General features: G+C 33.6%; 1 protein-coding gene across 1 annotated transcript; it reads left to right on the top strand.

Moving 5' to 3' along the window:
* Positions 1–278: 278 nt before the first annotated feature.
* LOC110038529 (probable E3 ubiquitin-protein ligase LUL2) lies at positions 279–18,210 on the top strand. Its single transcript, XM_020743396.1, has 3 exons — positions 279–972; positions 16,840–17,341; positions 17,424–18,210. The coding sequence occupies exons 1-3, from the start codon at positions 452–454 to the stop codon at positions 17,541–17,543; spliced, it is 1,143 nt and encodes a 380-aa protein (XP_020599055.1). The 5' UTR covers positions 279–451; the 3' UTR covers positions 17,544–18,210.
* The last annotated feature ends 5,902 nt before the right edge of the window (positions 18,211–24,112 follow it).

Genomic DNA, 24,112 nt, shown 5'->3' on the forward strand with positions numbered 1-24,112 from the left:
GTTAACAGCACCGGTCTTCCAGATGCAATCGATCTGTAATTCATATTTTTCTATTTTTTTATTTTTTTTTATTTTTTTATTTTTTTATTTTTTTATTTTTTTATTTTTGATTGGGGTTCAGTCGCCTTCTAATTTTTAAACCAGCGACACGCACTCTAAGCCTCCGTTGAACGCGTGTCGAAAGCAAATTTTTTTTCAACCATATTTATATAATTGTTTTCGAGTGCTTCCTTAAGTACGAAGGAGCTATTTATCAGCTTCGAACACAAGTTGATCGCGAACGACATTGAGAGATCTACGGAGCCCGCCGTCGATCGCGTTGTCTGTCTCCTTTTCCCAATATTTACTTCCTCTTCTTCTTCTCCGCAAAATCATCTGTTGTTCATATAAGTTCCCCTTCTCATTCCGTCAAAGGGAATCAGGGAGACCTGAAGTATTGGATAAGAAATCCATGGGTCAATCCTCTAGCCGCAGCAGGAGGCGCGACGAAGACCGCCAAAGCTACCCCCGACCTGCCCCATTTTTTCCACCACCACCATTAAGTTCTACTCGCAATACTTCCTCTCAACCTTATTTCAGCACCCCTTATTACAATCCTCCTCCAACCACCCCATTTCCGTACTACTACGCTTACCAACAGCCGCCAAGCAGCAACTACAACGGACTGATGGGCTTTTTCCAGTCTTGGCTGACTAACAGCTTCCCTTCTTTCTACCGTTCAAATCAGGGGAACGTGTCGTGGAATTCTGCCGTTCCACCACCCCCGGCCGCCATACCGCCCTATTCTTCTTTCTCCGAGGCATCATCTTCATCCACGGTGGTCACGCCGCCCCCTTACGTTGACCACCAAAAGGCAAAGACTATAAAGAATGATGTTAATTTGCATAAAGACATGATTCGGTTGGAAGTGGATGTGCAGAACCCGGAGGAATATCTGGTTTCCTTTGTCTATGACGCTGTCGTGGATGGGAGGTAATTCGCTTGGTATTGGATTTTATTTGTGTATTAATTCTACTATTTTAATGTCCTAATGATTTATTGTAGCCAACATAATGACAATTTGTGTGAGTTCGGTGTCATATTTGAGTTAAAGAATTCAATTAACCTACAAGGTGGAAATTTTGTAGCGTTTTCATTTGTTTTGGTTGCATCTAGGAAGAAGATGGTGTTGGGAAATTAAGGCAAAGAAATAACAAGAATCGACATAAATCCAGAAGAACACAGAGAGTTTTACGAGGTTCGGCAAAGATGCCTATATCCTCGGGAGCAGAACGGTGACTTCTTTCTCAATATTTAGAAAAAAAGTACTAAATATAAGTTTTAGAATCTCGAAGTCTCAGAAACTCACTTAGGGTTACAAACAAGACATATATATAATTTTATAGTACGATATATAATTACTTAAATTACTCCTGTACTAAACCGTGGGTTATTTCCCCCGGCCCCAACCCACATAATGAAACTCCCCCGATTGGACAGATCCTTCCGCTCCACTCCGTTCCGACATCTGTCCCATTTATGGTATATGTGTCATACCTAACAAATCTCCACATTCGCGAATATTTAACCTCTTTAGGAGAAATGCATATACCCAACAAATCTCCACCTTGGAGAATATTCAGCCCCTTAAGAGAAAAATATAATGGATTTTCTTTTGCACCGATGTGAGTTAGGCTACCACGCTTCTGCTGCGCCCTGGCTCCTCCCAACCCACTAAATTCTAAGGGACGACTCTTCAATTCCAAGAGACACCTCTGAATTTCAAGAGACTCCAAATTCTGGTATTATGAGTCATACCTAACAAATCTCCACTTTGGCGAATATTCAGCCCCTTTGGGAGAAATGCATATACCCAACAAATCTCTACCTTGGCGAATATCCATCCCTTTAGGAGAAATACATATGTCCAACAAATCTCCACCGTGGCGAATATCCAACCTCTTAGGAGAAATGCGTATGCCCAACAAATCTCCACATTGACTTTCCACAACTTGAATTTAGAGAAGACTTCAGATTTCTACTTCAAGAAATACACCCAAACTCTTCTGAAAAAATCATCAATAAAGGTCGCAAAATACTGAGATCTTCTCAATGACGATTCCCTGGTAGAGCCCCATACATCAGAATGCACATAATCAAAAATCTCTTTAGTTTTATATTTTTCAATCATGAAACTGACTCTAATCTGTTTTCCAAGAACATAGAACTTACAAAGACTGAGCTTGCAGTTTTTAACACCATGCAATAAGTTTCTTCTATACAATTCTGTCATCCCACGTTTACTGAGATGACTCAGACACATATGTCATAACTTTGTAATATCGTCATCCGACTCCACTGAATGAACTCCACCTACAATTGTAAATGTTGTGCAGAGTGACAATTCAGATTGCAGTGATGGCGATATGCTTTCAGTTTCATCAACTTAGTTCATGGATACATGAATTCTTGATTCAGGATGATTTTATCACATAACACCTAATAGGGAGTGACTTACTTCATACAGTTCAACTAGTTCTGGCTCAATTTATGTAGGTGATGATAGATGCTGCAATATTGTTGATATTGGAGAAGTCAGAATTAAGATGTATAATGACACAATTAAAACGTTATGTGATGTCAGACATATTCCAGATTTGAAGAAAAAATTGATTTCTTTGGGCATTTTATATAGAAATGTGGAAATTTTGTACTCATATTTGTGTTAAAGAATTCAATTAACCTGCAAGGTGGAAATTTTGTAGTCTTTTCATTTGTTTTGGTTGCATCTAGGAAGAAGATGGGTTAAACACAGACCGAGAGTTTATGCTTGTCTTTGCTTGAGAATTTTTGGTTACACGTAGTTAAGCAGATAACATATCTGTTAATTGAATGACCATGGAGTAGAATAATTGGTGCCCTGTCCAAATACTTCATGAAGTGGTCAGTGAGAACAACCAACCTTTGGGAGGAGGAGATGAGGTGGTAGAAACTTTTTAAGGGGCCACAGATATGGACCTTTAAGCAGGGTGCTATGATCTAGTTAATGAGCAGAGGGAGAGATGGGGAGAGGAGCAAAGGACCTTGAAGCTGAACTGGGGATTGGGTTGCTGTTTGTAGTTGTTTAACATAGTAGATGGAGAGAAAGGTAGAATGAAAGCGAGCTATACTGTAGGGATTCGTTTGATTAATCTCTCATTAACCTCAAATTTGTAATGTCATTAGTATGTATAGAGAGCAGGTTTGGCAAGATGGAGAAAATGGGATGCACCATTTACCAAAATTACAAATGACTTCATTATCATGTAAAATAATTGCAATCAATCATCTGGTTTAGTCTGGGATGGGTTTTAATGCTAATGGGTTGATTGGCTAAACTGCATTAACCTTACCAAGATAAAAAGAACTCTTTTGCAGATTATGAAGTTTGAGGTAACCGTTCAAGTGAGTGTGGTCATGTCATAAGTAATGAATCTAAGTCAAACTTTGGAAGGTGGTTGTATTTATAACCCATAAAACGCTACGTTCTACGAGAGCTTGTGGTAATCTCATGTGTAATGATATGCTCTATGAAGCTAGTTGAGAAGGATGTGCATGTTGACAAGATGATCATAGGAGATATTAGTTAGTTTTACCTGCTGACACTTTCTGATAATATTGGAGGTTTAGAAGCTCTCCGAAAGGCAAAAGCACTTCAATGTTAAAAAGCTACGATAATGTTAATTTTAAGAGGTAATTCTATTACATAAGAATGGGACCTTAGCTTCGTAACATCTTTGTGGGGGTTGGATAATTTACTGTTAAATTTATAATGATATGTGACAAGAAGTATTCGGGGCAAAAAGACATCAATACAGTTTTCCTTATTAAATTTCGGAGCACTTTAATGAGTGTTTGTTACCATTTTATATGTTCCATCATGTTTAGCAGAAGGACATTGTATATGAGCATAAAGTTAATGTATAGGGTTGCATATGAGCCGAGCTGAGCCGAGCTCAGTCAAGCCAACTAAGAGTCTGTTTTAACTCAAGCTCACTTACTAAATGTCTATTGAAGCCCAATTTGAGTTCAATTTAAGCTTCTTTGATACTGTTCAAGCTCTGTTCATTTAAATTAGTTATTGTTCAAGCTTGATTCGAGCTCGACTCAAGTTTAGTTTTACCAAACATTAATCGAGTTGCTTTTTTAGCCTTATCAACGCGAGACCGAGCTTATTAAGCTGTAGATAAATAGTGATCAAATGAACCTTATCAAATCAAAATAATAAAACTAAATTTAGAAATTAAAATTTTTATTTTACAGCCCTTTTATGCAAAGCTAAAATTCCCATCCATCCACCAATCCAAGTTCACACGACACATGCTTTTTGAATTGCTTTACTCCTCATTTAAACAACAACTATAATGTACCTCTTTTAGACTTGACGTTATATGCAATGCTTAGAGAGAAACTGAAATGTATCAGCTAAAGCTAAAGGTCTTACATGTGAAACTTATAATTTCATATATTCATTTACTGTAATCTATTTAACAAACAAGATTATAATCAATTTAATTTTTATTTAGTTTATATTTCAAACTCATCATAAATACCTTAGCTTAATTGATTTGTTTATTGATTATTTTTTTTAATTAGTATAAGCTTCACATGAACTTATAATTTTATTAGTTTTTTAATTATTATTCTGAATTAAAATTATTTTTTGATGAGCTTTACTTGAAACCAATTAATTATTTTATTTTGTTTTTAAATTAGTCATTAATTTTCTAAATAAATAATATGAAAAAAGTAATTTAATTTTAAAATAGTTGTAATCATTCTTTATTTAAATTAAATAATTTTTTATTTATAATTTATAGGTGATTGTAAGTCAATATCAGAGCTTAATTAAGCATTATAATGAGCTTCTTGAAAGCTTTAAATGATATTTTCCATGATAAAAAATAAAAAGTGCAACAAGGTGTTTAAAGTTGTTCATTTAATAAATATTCAGACTTATTTTATTACATAATTAACCGATCATAAACATGCTCGAATCAAGCCAAGCTACGAGTAGTTTGTTGAATACTTGGTTCGTTTGTGGCTCTATTAATGCATGTGTTAGACAAAGTAAGTGCCCAAAGAGGAAGATGATGCATCCTAGGAAAGGGAGCAAGATATATGCATCCTTTGGCTTTTCTTAGTAGCTGCATTGAAAGAAGAATTACTAGTGTAATTAATTAAGTTGTTGTAAGTGAACACCTGGGTGTGATTGCAAATAAGCCATTACATAATTGGCGAGATACTGGTTTACTACGTTAGTGTTGGGATTTTTTTAACTGCGAAAGCATTTGATATTTTGTTAATGAGCCAAATTGCATGTAGAGTGGTTTAAAAAAATGATTGATGCTAGTGAATGTCATGCATGAAGGTGCTGTGCACATTTGTAAACCCATCCAAATAAAGTGACATTCTCATCTACATGCACGACCACCTAAAGAAGGAATCCAAAAGAGTATTATCCTTTTAATTATTTTTTTTTATCTTTTAGTCTTATAAGCATTATTATAAGAGAAATGTCTTATCCAATACCAGAGCTTCCTTTATGATAAATTGTATGTTTGAATGATTTTTTACCTTGGATTATCAATTTTAACTATAAAGCCACTATGTATAGCAACAAGTGTTTATCCTGCTAAGTGGGGGTCGGCTACATGAATCATTTTTCTTCATTGCATCCTATTGAGTGTCATGTTTTCTTTTAATTAGAATAAATTAAGATAATTTTTTGTGCAACATGACCAGAATTTTTAGGTCTACCGTTGTAACATAAGTCAAATCTAAAACATCTACTCTCTTAACTAGGTCATGAGATGGTCGATGTTTCATTTGATTAAATCATCTAAGGAGACTCTCTTTAATCTTGTCTACCACTGAAGCTACTCCAACCCTTTCACAAATATATTTATTTCATTTATCTCTAAGTGCAAAGCCACTTATTCATATGAGCCATCTCGTCTCAACAACTCTTAATTTTATGCTTCTTTTTTACAGACCAACATTATGTACCATAAAACATTGCAGGTCTCACTACCATTTCATAAAATTTTTCTTTAGTTTTAATTAGTACTTTTTTATCACATAATATGCCTGATGCATTCTTTCACTACAACCATCCAAGCTGAATTCTACTAATAACATAATTATCTATATCACCATCACTTTGAACAATAGATCCGAGATACCTAAAACGTTCAATTATTTCAATGGCTGGATCATCCATTTTTACAATCCCTCCATTGGATCTACTACTGTTAAAATTACATTCTATGTATTTAATCTACTCAAATGAAAGCTTTAGGCACTAAAATTGACTTCCAAAATTGAAGTTTTTTTGAACTCTTTCTAGTCTTATCCACAAGTATTATGATGTTGAATGCAATTTCTAAATTTCATCCTCAAACTATATTTTTGTTTTATTTTCCCCTCATCATAGTCTTCCAAAGCTCCTAAAACCAAGCCTTCTAAGTGTTTGATATTTAGGGCGCAACTCCCAATTAAAGTACATACTCAAGCCTCCGATATGATTTTCCGTAAAAGTTATGGCAAAACAAATATTTTCTCTCTAAAACAAATAATGCAACCACAAACATATAAAATAAATGATAAACATCTACAATTAGAGAGGTAGGTGATCTCTCTCGATTCCTATAATTCAAGAAGTAGGAAATCTCCCCCAAATCTTAATCCTAAGACTCACAACAATAGTCTCATGCATAAATTTAACCCTAAACTATTAAGTTATATTATACCAAACAATAATAAATAATAAAAGACTAAATTTCCCTAGGCTAATAGAAGATAAAATTGATCTTAAGCTAGGCACCAACACAATAGTACTCCTCTCTAAAAAAGACATTGTCCTCGAGATAAGAAAAATATTTGTTGGATCAAGTTGTATTGCTCCCGCTCATAAATTGGCTTGCATTTGATTTTTGTCATTGGCACTAGCACACTTGCCATGGCCTTCAACTTCTCAAAACTCCAAGTCGTCACACTTCCCCACTGAAAGTTATCCTTCTTTAATTTTTTTCATTTAAAACCACACAATTGAATTATAATCCTTCACGAACTTCTTGTAGTATTCTGTAAGTCCCATAAACATTCTCAAACCATTGCAGATCTTAGGTAGTGGCTCCTCCAACTTATTTGCCACCTTCGATTTATTTAGTGACATCATGGTCTTGCATAAACTAGAGTAACCGTGATGAACCATTGTTATATCTGTCTTCTAAATCTCCATGATCAAAAGTTTCCAATTCAACATAATCTCCCACAACCTTTTTAGACCCAAACGTCATTGCTTCTCTAAATTCAAGAAAGAAAATCTTCCATCACGTGAATGTCAACCAATATGAAAATCACTCTTTTACAAACTCCATTGCTGTTCTCCACCCGTCTCATCCCCATTTTAACTCTAAAACTTCTTGTTTCCACTCTGTCAAGCCCCAATTGCTTCTTTATTTAAGTAGAGATGAAGTTGTGAGTGACCCCACTATCTTTCAACGCAGCTATGTCTTGCTCTTCAATCTGCACCTGAAGTTTAATAGTGTGGTCCAGTGTAAATCCCACCGCCGAGTTCAATAAGACTTTTGCCACATCTAAGTGATGATGTTCCACCTCCACCACAACCTTTTGTTTTTGCATCCCTTGCCTATTCGTTGCACACTATGAGAATCTATAATGTCCGCTCATTGCAACAATGTTCTAGGAAAAAGTTCTCATCACACCAAGAACATAACTCTTTGGCTCACTTTTCCTGAATTTGTCTCTTTAAGGCATTTTAGTGTTGCCCCCGGTCGTGGCCCTTTATTCATGTCCTATAAAAATTTCCCATGGACTTTCACTGTTTGAGCTTTTAGTATCATTGTGGTTATAATATTTCGTTATTGTGCTCCACTTGTGTTGCTCGTATTATCTAATTTATTGTATTTTTATCTTCAACCAACTGCACTAATTCTATAGATTCCCCCAATCCCTACAGTCTTAGCAGACAAACTGATGCTCGAAACTCTAAGTTTAACTCTTTCATGAAGTTACATGCCAACACTTATTCTAATATTCCTCTCATACAGTTGGATAATAAAACAACTTTGGAGAGAAAATTTGTTTTTTCTTTTTGATTCAATTCAAGGTGCCTTTACATATAGGAGTCCCTCCTCAGATAAGGAAACTAACTACTAACTAAATATGTTTCTATGTTTCAATTATTTCCTATTACATTACAAGACTAATTAAGCAAGATTTGATACATATATCAAATAATATAAATAATGAAGGAGAATAAAATCAGTATAAGAGGAAAGACAATAAATTCTGTAATTTGAATTAGATCTTTCAACACTCTTTTTCAAGTTGGCATGAAAATAACTTTTAGAGCCAGCTTGCACACTAAACCGTCAGATTGTTTTTTGTGAAGACCCTTTGTTAGAATATCCTTTGCTTGGTCGTTAAACGGAATATACACCATGTAGATATCTCTTATGTCAATTTTTTTTATGAAGTGTTTGTCTATCTCTACTTGTTTTGTTCTATCATGAAGGACAGGATTGTAGGCGATGGCGATGACAGACTTATTATTACAGTACAACTTTATTGGTGTCGGACTATGAATTTTTTAACTTCTTGTGAATTCTTCTAATCCATAGAACTTCACATATCCCATGAGCCACAGATCTGAATTCAGCTTCAGCGTTGTTTTTTGCTCCTCCAGGTTACTAAGCTCCCTCCTAGAAAAGTGCAGTACCTTGAGGTTGACCTTCTATCTGTAACACTCCTAGCTTAATCTACATCTGTAAATGCTTGTACTTGTAAGTGTTTGTTTTTCTTGAACAATAGTCCTCTTTCGGGCGTTTCTTTCAGATACTTAAGAATCCGATAGCCAACCTCCAAGTGATGAGTATTTGGAGAATGCATAAACCGACTTACCATGGTAACAACAAAGACTATATCAGGATGAGTGTGTGACAAGTAGATTAGTCTTCTCACCAGTCTATGATATTATTTTTTATTGCCACCATCTATTTTATTTGTTACTTGTAGCCTTTTATTTGGTTCAATCGAAGTTTCTGCTGGTTTGCACCCAAGCATTCTGGTTTCACTGAGTAAGTCAAGTACATACTTTCATTGGTTAATAAAGATCCCTTCAGATTTGACAAACTCAATACCAAGAAAGTACTTTACATCTCTCATATTTTTAATCTCGAATTCTGTGGCCAATCTTTCTTTTAATTTCTCAATTTCCGTGGCATCATCTCCTGTAAGAATAATATCATCGACATAGACAATGAGTATATCGAGTTTACCAGTTTTTGAATGTTTGTAGAACATAGTATGATCAGCTTGACTCTGAGTGTATCCATATTTTGTAATCACCTTTCCGAACCTCTCAAATCAGGCGCAAAGAGATTGCTTGAGCCCATACAAAGATTTCTTCAATCTGCACACTTTGTCTTCTCCAAACTTATTCTCAAATCCGGGTGGAAGATCCATGAATACCTTCTCCTCTAATTCACCTTTTAGAAAAATGTTTTTAACGTCGAGCTGATGTAAGGGCCAATTACGGTTTGCTGCTGTGGACTGTAAAACCCGAATAAAATTGATTTTGCCTACCGGAGCGAATGTCTCCTGATAGTCAATTTCGTGAGTTTGAGTGAATCCTTTTACTACTAATCGTGCTTTATATCTCTCGATGCTCCCATCAGCTTTAACTTTAGTAGTGAAACTAATTTACACCCAACGGTAGACTTGTTTCTTGGTAGAGTGACAATTTCCTAGTTCCCATTTTTCAAAAAAACGTCAATCTCTTCCTTTACTACTATTCTTCAATTTGGATTACTAAGAACTTCTCGTATTTTTTTGGGTTCAGACAAATTAGAAATTTTTGACAAAAAACTTAATGTTTGTGTGAGATTTTTTTGTAGGATAGGTATTTCAAAATGAGATATTTGGTAGTATAAGAACGTGTTCCTTTTCTAAAGGCTATAGGAATATCCAGATTCATAACTTCTGAATATTCAACTTCTGTTAGTGAAAAAGTAAGATTAGGATCGGAAATTATCTGTGTTTCTTGAGGACCATCATTCGGTTCTTCAGATTGGGAGAGAGCTAAGAGGGAGCTAAAGATTCAATTTGAACATTTTTCCTTTTATGGAGTCTCTTCCTAGAATAAATCAGAGGTTCTGCTGTTGTATTATGCTGTATTTCTTCCCCTGTATTAGACAAGATAATTTTAGGTGTCCCTTGACTAGGATTCTCCTGGTTTTTATTATTTTCAACAACTATTTCTGGTTCTTTGTTTTTACGGACCTCGGGTGTACTTGATGTTAGAACAATTCTTTGTAATGAATTAGAAACTTGCCAAAAATATTCTTCTCAATTTGTATTATACTCCCTCTAAAGTGGATTTTTGTGAAGAAAGGGACTTTTTCCATGAAGATCACATCCACACTAATGTATTTTTTTGGTGACAAGATTAAAACATTTGTAACCCTTTTTATTTGAGGCATATCGAAGAAAAAATGCATTTTTCAGATTTTGAATCCAATTTTCATCGATATTTATTCGAAATATGAACGAAATATGTGCATCGAATGATTTTTAAAGGAATATTTGAAGACATTCGTAGACTTAAAATTTTTTTTTTCAATTTGTTCAAAGGAGTTTTATATTGTAAAACTCGAATTGGCATTCGGTTTATTAAATATCATGCTGTTAAAACAGCGTCAACCCATAATTATTTAGGAACGTTCATTGAAAACATGATAGCCCCAACATCATCAAGTAAATGTTTATTTTTTCTTTCAGCAATTCCATTTTGTTGTGGAGTGTCACGACAAGTAGATTGATGAATTATGTCTTTTTTTATTAAGAACTCCTATAAACATTCATTAAAACATTCAGTTCCATTGTCAGATCTAAGGATGCATATTTTAGTTTTAAATTGAGTTTCAATCATGTTGTAAACATTTTTAAAAAGTTTTTCAACTTTTGATTTTTTGCTTATAAGATAAACCCAACATATTCTAGTGTAATCGTTAATAAAAGTCACAAATCCCCTTTTTCTAGATAATGTTTTTACTTTTTAAGGTCCCCAAATTAGGAGTAAAATAACATGTTTCACATTGAAGTATACTTAACACCCTTAAACAAATTATGAAATAAATGTTTTGAATAAGAAAAACTTGGATGGCCTAATCTATGATGCGATTCTATTATTTTTTCTAATGCAGGGTTCGGCCTCATATTGTTGTAAGCTTGAATCATTTTTTCACTAGCAACAGTCTCCTCAAAGTAGTAAAGTCCTCTTATCTTTTTTAGCTCTCCCAATCATCATCCCCGACTTCTAGTCCTAAAAAACGCAAGAAGATTCACAGATAATTATACAGCAGTTAGAATCCTTTGAAAGATTGCTAACGGATAAAAGATTACATTTTAGTTTTAGAATATGAAGTACAAATTTAAGACCTATACTCTTGGACAGGTTAATGTTCCCTTTTCCAGCAATGAAAGAGAAACTACCGTCAGCAATACGAACCTTTTCATGTCCAAAACATGGGATGTATGAATGAAATAAATAGTGTAAATTTGTCATATGATCTGAAGCTCCCGAATCAATAATCCAAGGGTTTAGTTTTCTACCTGCATGTACCATCGAACAATTTGGAGTACCAGTAGCCAAATTGGGGTTTAGTAGATTCAAGAGTTGATTGATTTATTCTTTGCTAAATGGGCTGGTTTGTTCACTAGCAGCATTAGCAGTAGGTGACTTGCGCTTGTTTCTTGGCTTCCAATCTGCAGGTTTACCGTGGATGTACCAGCAGGTTACTTTAGTGTGTCGTGGCTTGTTAAAATGATCACACCACACCCGTGGTTTTTTCTCATTCTTCTGCGAATATGGAACAGTCCACTTGCTGATATGAGCCTCCGATTGGAATGCTGAAGTCTAAGGTATGCTAGTAGGAGTGGATTTCTTGTTGAGCATCACTCATCGAGTTTCTTCGCGGAAAACTTCTGAGAAAGCCTCATGGATTGAAGGCGTGGAACTTCTCCCAATAATTCTACCCCTAACGTCATCAAACTCCTCATTAAGTCCAACAAGAAATTTTAAAATTCTATTTACATCAACAATGGTCTTATATCTACTATCATCATCAGGACACTTCCACTCTTGATCATTAAACAGGTCAAGGTCTTGCCATATTCTCTTTAAAGAATTAAAGTATTTTGTGATAGAGTCATTATCTTGACGAATAACCAAGTTTTAGGGAAAATTCATAAATCTGAGATTGGTTACCCATTTCCGAATACGTTTGGGCCACATTCTCCCAGAGTTCTTTGACAGTAGAGTAACACATGTAGTTTGCGCTTATCTCTTCTTACATAGAGTTCACCAACCATGTCATTATCATGAAATTTTCTGCATCACTGGTTGCGTGGGATGGATATGCTGTGGTTGGCTTACGGATATCCCCTGTTAGGTAACCTATCTTCTCTCTTCCTCTAATGTACATCCTTACCAATTGTGACCAATGTAGATAATTATCACCATTGAGACGGATTGTGGTGATCTGGGCTGGATGATTTTCGGTAGTTCTAGAGGAGGGTGGTGCAGAGGCAGATAGCAGGGTGGAAGGCTGAGCAGAAGTAGCGGAATCATTTGTATTTTCAGACATTATATAAAAAGATTGTTCAACCGCGTAGAAAAAAAAGCCAGGCCGAAGGTTTCGTGAATTGCGGCTGCGCAGTAGGGAGAAGCGACTGCGAGATTGTGAATTACGGAATGAGGTTAGCGAAGCAAATCGCAGCGACGGGATCCTCAGTGATGACGCGACGGGATCACGAGTTGCGAATTTGTGGGTAGCAAAGCAAATCGCAACGGCGAAACTTGCGAAACAGAAAGTTTCAATTTTTTTTCAATTTTTAACGAATTGGAAGGAAGAAGGCTAGGGTTTTCCAGAGTTTTTTTCTTCTGCTCTGATACCATAAAAAAGCTTTGGAGAGAAAATTCGTTTTTTTCTTTTTGATTCAATTCAAGGTGCCTTTACATAGAGGAGTCTCTCCTCCTCAGATGAGGAAACTAACTAAATATGTTTCAATTATTTCCTATTACATTACAATACTAATTAAGCAAGATTTGGTACAGATATCAAATAATATAAATAAAGAAGGAGAATAAAATCTGTATAAGAGGAAAGATAATAAATCATGTAATTTGAATTAGATCTTTCAATAGATAGATCTCAAATTTCTCCCTATACTTCATGACGGATATTTCCTAGACAAATGCAAGAAACTGCTCGTGTAAATCCTCTTCTCGTATGGTTTTGAAGCGCTCCAACAATCAGTTCTCCAATTCTTCTTTGTCCGGATTAGCTGACGTTATTCTCTCCATTGATACCATACTAGAGCCTTTCCTTCTAAACATAGAGACGCCGCCTTTAATTTTTCTTTCTTTGTCAGCCCACTAGCAACATGTTCTCCCCAGATTGTAAACCTAATCATAAGCATTCTCTCCTTTAAAGGTCTACAATTTTAGTTTTCTTATTCATGAGTCTGGTCCTCAATTTTTTGACTGAAGTTCAATCAATCTATAAAGCTGGAGTCGGGTTCCCTTCCTCGACCAATATTTATATATCTTCTTTTATATGTCTGGTGTGCCCAAAATCATCTCGCCCATTCCCATAAGCCCTCGAAATGCCTTTTTTCTTGGAAGGTTGCTAAAACAAAAGATACTAGTGCGGTTAGATGCAGGCCTCTGCCAGGTTTTTACCTACCATGGTTCCCTATTTCAGGTCGAAATTCGTCAAATTCATTTTCTCCTGCTTCAAATTACCTGCCGTCCCATTTTGCCTGCTACTACTCGTTCTAACCATTTAAATGTAATGTCATTCCTTCCAAGTGTTGATGCTCGAGTCTGCTTCTTATTCCTTCATCCGATCCCATAGCTCCCGACCCACCATTTGAAATAAAAAGGTTGGGCAAACGCAGATAATTTTTGGCATAAAATTTACTAAATCCGAATGAATAACATTTCTCTTCCAATAAAAATATATTATGCATTGACTAAAAGAAACAAAATTGACAACATGCAAGTTGTATGAAACTCAATTGAATCATATTAGAAATTTGAAATAGATGAAGGCATTGAAGTAGACACGGGATAATATCAAAGATTAATTAAATCATGTCAATCAACTCATGAAAAAGTCCAAAGAATCTCACCATTAGGTTGCTTACAAAAATTTTAAATATCTTAAATCAATTCCAAGAGAAAAAATATTCTATATAATAAGCATGATACTCTACAAATTGAAGGATATATGGATGCAGACTATGTTCAATCACCTGTGGATAGACTATCCACTTGATGATTTTGTACATTATTGGGAGGAAATCTCATAATTTGGAGGAGCAAGAAATTACCTGTTGTATCAAAATCTAGTGTTGAATTTGAACTTACGACAATTGTTCAAGGTATCTACGAGCTTCTAAGGATCAAGTTCATATTAGATGGCTTAAAGGTCAAGTGAGAAAGACTTATGATGTAAATTGTGATAATAAAACTTGTTACTAATAATCCTATACATCATGATCATATCAAATATGTTGAAGTGGATATACATTTTATAAAAGCGAAATTAGAAACTGATTTGATTTGAACTTCATATGTCCCAATGAGAAGAGAACTTGTTATATTTATCAAACGACTTAACATCTGCACATTTAAGAATGTTATAAGCAAACATGGAAGGGTTGCCATCCAGTTTGAGGGGGAGTGCTAAAGAGCCACTGGATCAACAAAGTCTACATAAGGAAAATTAGATGTCACGAATTCATTGCTTATAAGGAAACACCTCTCTCACTGATTTGTATATAAAGAAGGAAAGAATGAGCCCATGGATTGCTCCCTTGACATGAATCGTAGATCTCTAAATAATCAAACAGTAGATAGCTAACGGCTATTTTTATGTAATTAATTTTTTTATTTTTTTATTTTAGTTATGTATATAAATACCCATTGAAAGTATGAACAACTAAGCTTTTCTTGCACATATTCTTCTACTCTTTTGATGCTTTATTAGTTTAATTGCGGCATGTTGTGATCTTTCTCCAAAGGCTTTTCACTCAAATATTTCTTGTGCCAATGAAATCTATGGTTACTCAAACTTCAAGCTGTCTTTTTCTAAAATGACTGCTCACTACAGTAACTGTACCATTCTAACCATCTGAAAAGGAGGACAACATAGTTATTCCTTGAAATTCATCATCAAAATCAATTTTTGTAGAATTGAATTGACTGGAAATTTAGTTCAGTTCATTGATGTGGTTATCTTTAATAGAAGCATCTTCATGTATCTTCATAAATGTCACGGGAGGGGTACAGTGGTGTCCAATCACAAACTCCGAAAGCGTTAAGATTTGAAATTCTAACCTCTATAAAATTCTTTAAAAAAGGTTTTTAAAAAATCAAAATTAAAATTAAAATTTTGCTTAAATTTATTTTACATTGAAATTAAAAATATTCAAAGCCCCTTTTTGTCATGCTTGGATCAAACTAGCTTCAATTATGATTAGCACAATCCTTCTACCTAATGTAGCCTTATCATCTGCATAAATGAGGAAAAGAAAGATAAAAAATCACTGTCAATAATATAAAGAAGGATCAAATTTGTCTATCATTTGACATGAAAAAATTCAATATCTTAGATTTATATTTTTAGAGCTGATGATAATGCTCCTTTGAGTAGATGATGTTGCTATTCAATCAATATTATTGTTGATAGAAATATTCTTCCTTAAGATTGACTTTCCATTATTGACTCTTCTTCAGAATGGTGCATTTGTCACTTTTATTTGAGATAGATTTTATACAGGATGAATTTCATAAGCTTAACAATATAGTAATGAACCTCATGTTTTTACACTTCGGAATAGTGTTCATTACAATATAAGTAAATTGTTGCAGTGGGAGACATTTACATCAATCCATGTATTTTTTTTATTTCAGTTTAATCACCCTATTATTTAGCAGACATGTTTATATATCATTCTTTTTTCATTTTGTTATTTGTTAGGATTAAAATATGTATTTATCATTTTAGATATGCTTATAATTTTTTCATTATTTTTAGGATTAGAATAAAAAAAATGGCTACCATTATACACAGTAAGCCTTAGTTTGTAATTATCAATGGTTGTTTAATGAATTGCGAATTGAGCAAAACTCCTCCTTTCTTCTTGTAGCTATGCGGATTCATCATGCTTTCTCTCCTAGTTTTCCCTTCTTTGGAGGCATTCTTTTTCAAGTTTTGTCATTCTACTTTCTCTTTTTATCTAACTCCTGAATCTTCACTACTAGTAATATGAAACTCCATCACAATTTGTACATCAGTAGCTGAGCCTTAATGGTAGAGTATATTAGCAAGTTAATTACTAGGAATTAATTTCATTATTTTCTGATAGACTGCCTGAGCCGCGCATCAGATGCTGTTTTTATGCTTTGTTGTAATCACATTTGTTGACATCCTTCTCATGCCCTCCCAACATCCTTTAAGTTCCTTCCACTCTTCATTGTTCTTTCAAAAGCTGTTTCTCTAAATTTTTCTATATTCATAATTGGTGTTTCTGAAACCTGCCATGTGTTGCAGAATCATCAAAACCATGTAGTCTCCATTTTTGTTAATAGATAATAGGGTTGATTCGAAGTCTGAAACATTATAATTTGCATTAGAATTACAAAAACTAGGCCTGTTTAGTTTGCATATAAAAACAGCCATTCTACAGACTATTAATTTCTATTTGCTTTATCAACTGATGCAGCATCACCATATACTACTTTGCTAAAGAAGGAGCCAACTGTAGTTTTTCCTCAACCGAAGAAGACATCTATAAACCCAGGAATTATCTTTTTGAGAAAGGAAAGGCCAAAAATTTCTGTCAACCATCTGGGCATGGCATTGATTTAGGCTTCTTTGAGTTAGAGAGCCTTTCAAAGCCAGTAAATGGAGAAGCCTTCCCACTAGTTATTTATGCCAAAGCATGCGGGCCAACTGCTGAAGATGGCCAGTCTTCTCAATCTTCTGCGTCTCACGTGCAGATTACATTAGCTATCATTGAGAAGAATAGTAAAGGAGAGTTTGAAGCTAAAGTTATAAAGCAAATTCTATGGATTGCCGGTGAACGTTATGAGCTGCAAGAAATCTTTGGCCTGGATAATTCTTCAAGTGAACAGATAGATGATGGTGATGATGATATTGGTAAGGAGTGCGTAATCTGCTTGACAGAACCTAGGAACACTGCAGTCTTTCCCTGCAGGCATTTGGTGAGAAATCACTTATTTTTTTATATTTTGCCTATTTCTCTTAGTTTTCAGTATTATAATTGCTTATTTTTTTACTTTGCAGTGTATGTGTAGTGATTGTGCAAAATCTTTGAGGGTCAAATCCAATAAGTGTCCCATATGTCGTCAACCTGTTGAGAAACTAATGGAAATCAATGTAAATTTGAGGAGCTCTAATATGTAAAGATCGGCTTCAGTCTTCTTGAAATTTGACAGAGGTAATGAAAAACAAAAACCATGTAAATATTATAGATATTTATGGACTCCCATTATGTTGACCTTAAATTTTATGTTAGCTGTGCCTATTAATATTTTGAATAAATGCTGAACAGCACGCATAATTGTGTTTTTTCTGCAATCAAATGTATTGCAAGTCTTAAAAGAATTGCGGTTAATACTTCTTTTAATTTGTCTTATCTGAGGATAATGGAGGGAGAAGTTAACTTGGTTATATGGAAGGGTATGAAGTTGACCGAAGCGCTTTACACGCTCCAGCAATGAAGCCTACATGTCACCCAACTTGTTCAATGTGAATGTAAAGAGCATAACTACGGCCAACTCCATGTTTAGCTTTCATGAAGTTGGGTTATTTTGTTGCTTTGCTACAACCATGAAAAATTTTCAAGATAACCTAAATCATTTAGTAATGTTGCTTTAATTTGTCTTAACTGCTTCCCTGCTTGAATATTTTCTAATTTTTGGAGAGTACAAAAAATGTGGTAATTCGGTTTCATATGCCTTTTCCACAATCAAATGTATCGCAAGTCTTTCAGAAATTACACTTGATATTGCTTTGAGTTTTAGTCTTTTGATAAGGGAAAGTTAGTGAACTCGGCCATATGAGAAAGAATGATATTGATCCGAAGATTTTCACCTTTTATGGACCCCAATTTGGATCAGAACTCTATATCATCAATTTTATCCAGTTTTCAAGATAGATCTGCTAGATTAGTACACATTGTTATGACTTGAAGATTGTAATGGATTCGATCATATATTGGTCTTTAGCGCATTGTAAACTATTGAGCATTGTATTAATAAATCAACTTAGCATGCCTGATAGCATTTTAGTTGATGAGCTACCATATTGCCAGAAAACTCATGATCGCCCAATAGAAATCAAGTTGTGACAAGTTTTTCTATGAATTAATAGCCATAAATACTTTTTAATTTATAAAAGCGAAAAATCACTATTTCAAGTGAAAAGTTACCATAATCATGGGTCTTATGATTGGGAGAAAAAACTTAATCCCCACAAGGTTGCTGGTCTCTATTCGGACCTATGCAAGTCCTTTGGCTTGTTTAGAGAATACTATATGTAACCTAATGATTTTCTTGTAAGCATATACATTGTAATTAAATAAGAGGAATCAATGCAAAGATAAATCTATAACCACCTTGTAAATCTTGAAATATCTTTTAATGGATTCAATCATAAATTCGTTGGGCTTGCTCTGCAATTAAGCGCCAAGCACTTACAGCAAAAAAGTAGCTACATGGTCCTTCCCTCTTTTGGCTTAAATTTAGATCATCAGAGGATGCCATGCTCTACTTTGTTGTCCAGAATATCATGATTGAGCATTGGAATTGAAGTCTTAATGTGTATTTCTTTCTTGCAACAGCTCTACATTTTGTTGGGAACATCAAGCAAACATTAATAATTTTAAGAAAGCTATGAGGCCACTACCTTTATTTGAGAATTCCTTTAGCTTGCTACAGTCTACATGTAGCTAAATGAATCCTTCACAAGTATTAAAAGTAGAAATTAAATGTTAGGACACAATGCTAGTATGCTTTTATAACCATCTTTTCTCAACATTTTCTCCTTTTTTTTATTTCTCTTAATTATTTATTATCTCCTCTTCCAATCTTAACATCTTCTATGAAACTATAATTTTTTTGGTTCTTGCACTGAAATGGTAGAATGATGAGTGCTCGAAATTTAAAAACCAAGCTCTAAATGGATAGGCTGATGCAATTCTATTGAGCCATAACAAGAGGAAAGGCGAATGAGATTTTTCTTATACAAGAAGTGGGGCAAGGAAGCAACAGATATAAGAGAAAAAGGATAAAATGTTAGAGAAAACAAAAAGTTATGATTTTCTTCAATTAAGATTATTTTCTAATTTTTTTGTCATTGTACTATGAATTTTCTTGAACCATACCACAATTCTTTTCATTTTTATTGTAATTTTCACAAATAATTTGAATCAAAGCTAGCCTTCAAGATCATGCTATAATATTTTGCCAAACTATGGGCCTTTTTATTAAAAAAATAAACAAAAAGCCTTTCTTCTAAATTTAATACTTGATAGTGACATGTATGATACAAAAGTGTTTAAAATTTTTCATAATAAATTGAACTGAGTACTAAATAAATAAATACACAATCAGAAGTATTTAGATGAGCAAATAAATTTACATAAAATGAAAAATATATATTTTTTATTAGGGCCTAATTGGCATATGCCATTGCTTAATCCATACTTGGGTTAAAATTCTATTTCTCACTTGCTATCACAATCATACACTTCTTTGCTCCTTAACCTAACAATGAAACAATCAAACCTAATTCTTTTACTCCATGGGCTGATGTTGTCCATTATAAAGATTATGAATATATGAAAAACACTAAGTCATCCAATACACAAGAAAATCCACGGTGATATTCTTTTACAATGCTTTGCATCTTGATTAAATGGATATGTCTCTATGATGTCTTATACTAATGATCTTGGCATGATTGCACATTTTCTTGCTTTACTCTAAAATTTTTGCTTTGAAGTTTGGAGATTGAAAAATCAGGCCTCGAATATGAAAACGAAAAATATTAGTTGGAGAAAGTTTGTAAGCTCTTAGTGGTTAAAAACAGGTTTGACTTGCTGAAAAGTAAGACAAAAAATTAATTAGGTAATGATATAAATTATATTCAATCCACTATAGAATTTCACACCGACTTATGCTAATTCTAAATACAATTTATTGAGAGTATCCACCGCCCCAAACTGGATTTTTGTCTAAAAGCTGCATGAGCTTGATTTGACCAAAATCATCATGACTAAAAGTAAACTTACATCGGTTAACAGTTGTTTGATCAGCAATAGAAGGAGTGCATTGTAATCCTTTTGCAGGGCTTAAAAATTCAAAATTTTGGTCGAATGAAAAATAAATTTAATATAAAATTTAAATTTATTTTTAATTCATGTGTTATTTTTTGATGTATTTGAAATTCACTAGATTTTGGATAATTCTAAATATATTGATTTGTAAAAGTGACAGATACCGTCTGTCATCTTCACTAGCCATCGTCGTTACCATCCTAGATTATCTAACGTTATCGACAGCCGTTTGCCATGCATCAATTGTCGTCAGTACCACCAACCATTCTCTGAGCACTGCTATCATTACACCCAACCATAAATCACATCCACTTCACATTCTCTTATCTTTCACCGACATCGACTGCTAATTATCTATATTGCTTTCCATCAGCAATTGTTGGTGACTCACACAGTCTGCCTCTTGCTAGCTACCATTGTTGCTTGCCGCCACTTTCTGTTAGCCACATTAGCCATCATCGATCTTAAACTATTTATTTTATATTGCATCCATTTTTCTTCAAAACAAACAAGAAAGTAAAGTTCAACATTTATTTATATAAAACCAAATAGTTAGAATGTATCTAAATACAATACATTTCTTTAGCACTACATTTTTTTTTCAACAAACCAAAAAGACCGTCTTAAATGGGTAATTTGATGCTGCAATGCTGTGAAACACATGTCAGCAACAAAAATATATATGTCAATCAAGTAGTGTACAGATGTTTGAGTCCATGTATCAATCCAATAGAGAACTTGGTAATTTTCAAAAAAGGTGAAAGTTATAGTTTACTATTCCTTGGTCTATTTCGAAGTGTCAAAGTTTTATGAATTTAAATTGTCTAATCCTAATTTTGCTTAAATAAAAATCCTAAGTGATGAGAGTAGAGCTTTCTATCAAGCGAGAGAATCTTCATTGAAATGGACCAACATAACCTAGAGTTACCCAAGTGATTCAATTTTTTGTTGACGATTAGGGGCAATTCCACTCACCTCTTCCAAGGTCATAAGAAGGCTGGGGTTTCATATTGCAATTTAGTTTTCTACATCATGCAAAAGTGCCAATGATTCAATGTTTTCATATTGATTGCACTAACCTAGCAATGATATTCATATTCTCCTAGAAAAGTATATGTTTGATTATTACACCAGCCTTCTTCTATTGTCTTAGATGTGAATAAGTTTTAACATTTCAAGTGAGTCAATTTGGAAGTAAATAAAGCATGCAATTAACACATCAACATATTCCATAAAATTTTATTAGTCACATGAAAATTACCAATTGAAGGAAGAGAACAATTTAGTTCTAAAGCATGAGAGAAAAAAAATTAGAAATTTCATTGATTTCAAAAAAATCAAGTTTAAACAAAAGTAAGAACAATCAAATCTAATAAATTCTTGCTTCGCTCCACATAAATTCTCTTTTATAATGTATCTTCACTTGAAAACACTCACACTCCAATAATGGTGAAATCCTCTCACTAATTTATCCCTAACACTTACATTCTCCCATCCCCTCCTCCCTCCTCTTCAAGTTCTACTAAACACACTCTCACAGCATCTAGGTTGTGCTAATAATATCAGGGGACACTTACTTGTTTGAATCCAAAGCTTTTGAAATCAATCAAAATGTTATAGGGACACAAAACTAAAAGAGCTTCCCAAGGTTTTTATTGGGTCCCTAGGCATGAGGTTGGAGCACTAATTTTTTGAGCTTATGGTTTAGTGTGACATTATGAATAGTTTCAGGTGCCTAGGTGCCAATTTTGGTACCGCCATTTCAGTTTTAGGCATTTTGGTACCTGATTAAGGCATTGAGTTTCTCTCTTCTTAGTTCTTCACTTGTCGTTTGTTTGGAGCTTTGCCAAACCTAGACTGAGCACCTGGTTTCCATCTTCTTAGTTTCTCTTATCGAAGGAAACATTGTTTTGGCACCAGCGCTTCATCTGGTAATCAGGGCACCTGAAAGTGGCTTGGGAAATATTTTTTTCAAATACTTCTCCTCACTAACCTGCAAGCTGTAACTCACAATAACATGACAAATATCTTGGAAAAGCATAAAAATGATACAAGAAAAGAGAAAATACATGAAATATTACCACACATTTCATGCACATCAAAAGCGACATAATATAATATTCTTGATTATTTAATTATAATTATCATCCATAGATCACATGTGTTGCTCTTAACATATATATAATCCTCTAGAAGAATTAAATTTGAAGAAAAGTAAATTCTATTACTTCCTACTCGTTTTTAAGGGCCTATTGATACATTACAAAATTATTTTAATGGTTATCGTAAGACAATTATTATATAAAGGTATAAAGCTAGGATATGATGTAATTACACAATCCATAAAAGAAATTTATGATGAAAATAACAAAGTTACAAGGCTTAATAAAAATCTTGAATTTTGGTATTGAGCTTTCTTTCATGTATTTACAATTTGTTATGGTATTTTAATCATTAAAATTGATTCTTACATTAAATAAATCTAGTAATCACTTGGCTGAAACATTAATATCATTAATTAGACATAAGACACCATTAAAATGAGCTCATGCACACTTTGATAGGCTCATGGATTAATGGTCTCTAACTTTTTCATCATGTGATTCTATGTTGGCTCATGCACAAATTATAATACAAAATTTTACATCTTCTTCAACAAAATTATAATCTGACAAAGAAATCTTTATTGAGAGATAAGCACTAATTCTCCCTCAATTATATATCTACACCCCCCCCCAAACAAAAGAGTATGTTTTAATAATCCGTTAATTGCTATATAAGAAGAGAAAAATATGCATGATTATAACTGATATATCAAATTAATCAAATTGAAGAAATGGATAAAACATCTAAGTTCTCTTCTCACTTCACAAAAATTAGCTTATATTAAGGGCTTAATAAATTTATGTAAAATTTGAAATTCAATTAATAAAAATTCAAGTTTAATATCAACATAAAAGTATTGTACCAAATAAAATAGTAATAAATCTCAATTTATCTAGCCTATCTGTGCTAATTATTCTCATGATTATGCTTATTGCACATGTGATATAACCTATTTTTATAATGTTCTAATTATTACTTTTCCAATAGACTAATAGAGTATAACTTTATATACTAAAATACTTAGAATTTATAGTGTATATAGCTATACTATTTTGCTTCATGATGGACAAAGAAATAATTGATATTATAGAGAATAAAACATGCTTGAGGAGTTTATAAGATTGGCTTTTCATCTAACATAATCAACATTATATTACTTATCAAAGTTTCATGAAAATAAATTATTTGATATCATAAGTTGTATTTGGACATGTTAATAAAATGATATATACATCTAACTATGTTGTTGACCCCATTTTTCAGTTAGTCATTTCCTTAGCTTAGATCTAATCTCATCGAGACATAGTGCTTCCCTTTTAATATCACCAGATGATTGAATTCAACTTGGATAAGTTATAACTTAAAGCATACTTGAGCCTAAACCTAAATTACACCCTAATTTAACCTAAAGTTAAAATCAAACTATATAAAAATTAAAACCAACCAAATTAAAATATAGCCAAATGTAACCAAAATCCTAAAATAAACCCTAAAAATCATCTTTAAGTAACATATATATAAAATTAGC

Source organism: Phalaenopsis equestris, unplaced genomic scaffold, assembly GCF_001263595.1.
Source record: "Phalaenopsis equestris unplaced genomic scaffold, ASM126359v1 Scaffold233031, whole genome shotgun sequence".
Classification (NCBI taxonomy): Eukaryota; Viridiplantae; Streptophyta; class Magnoliopsida; order Asparagales; family Orchidaceae; genus Phalaenopsis; species Phalaenopsis equestris.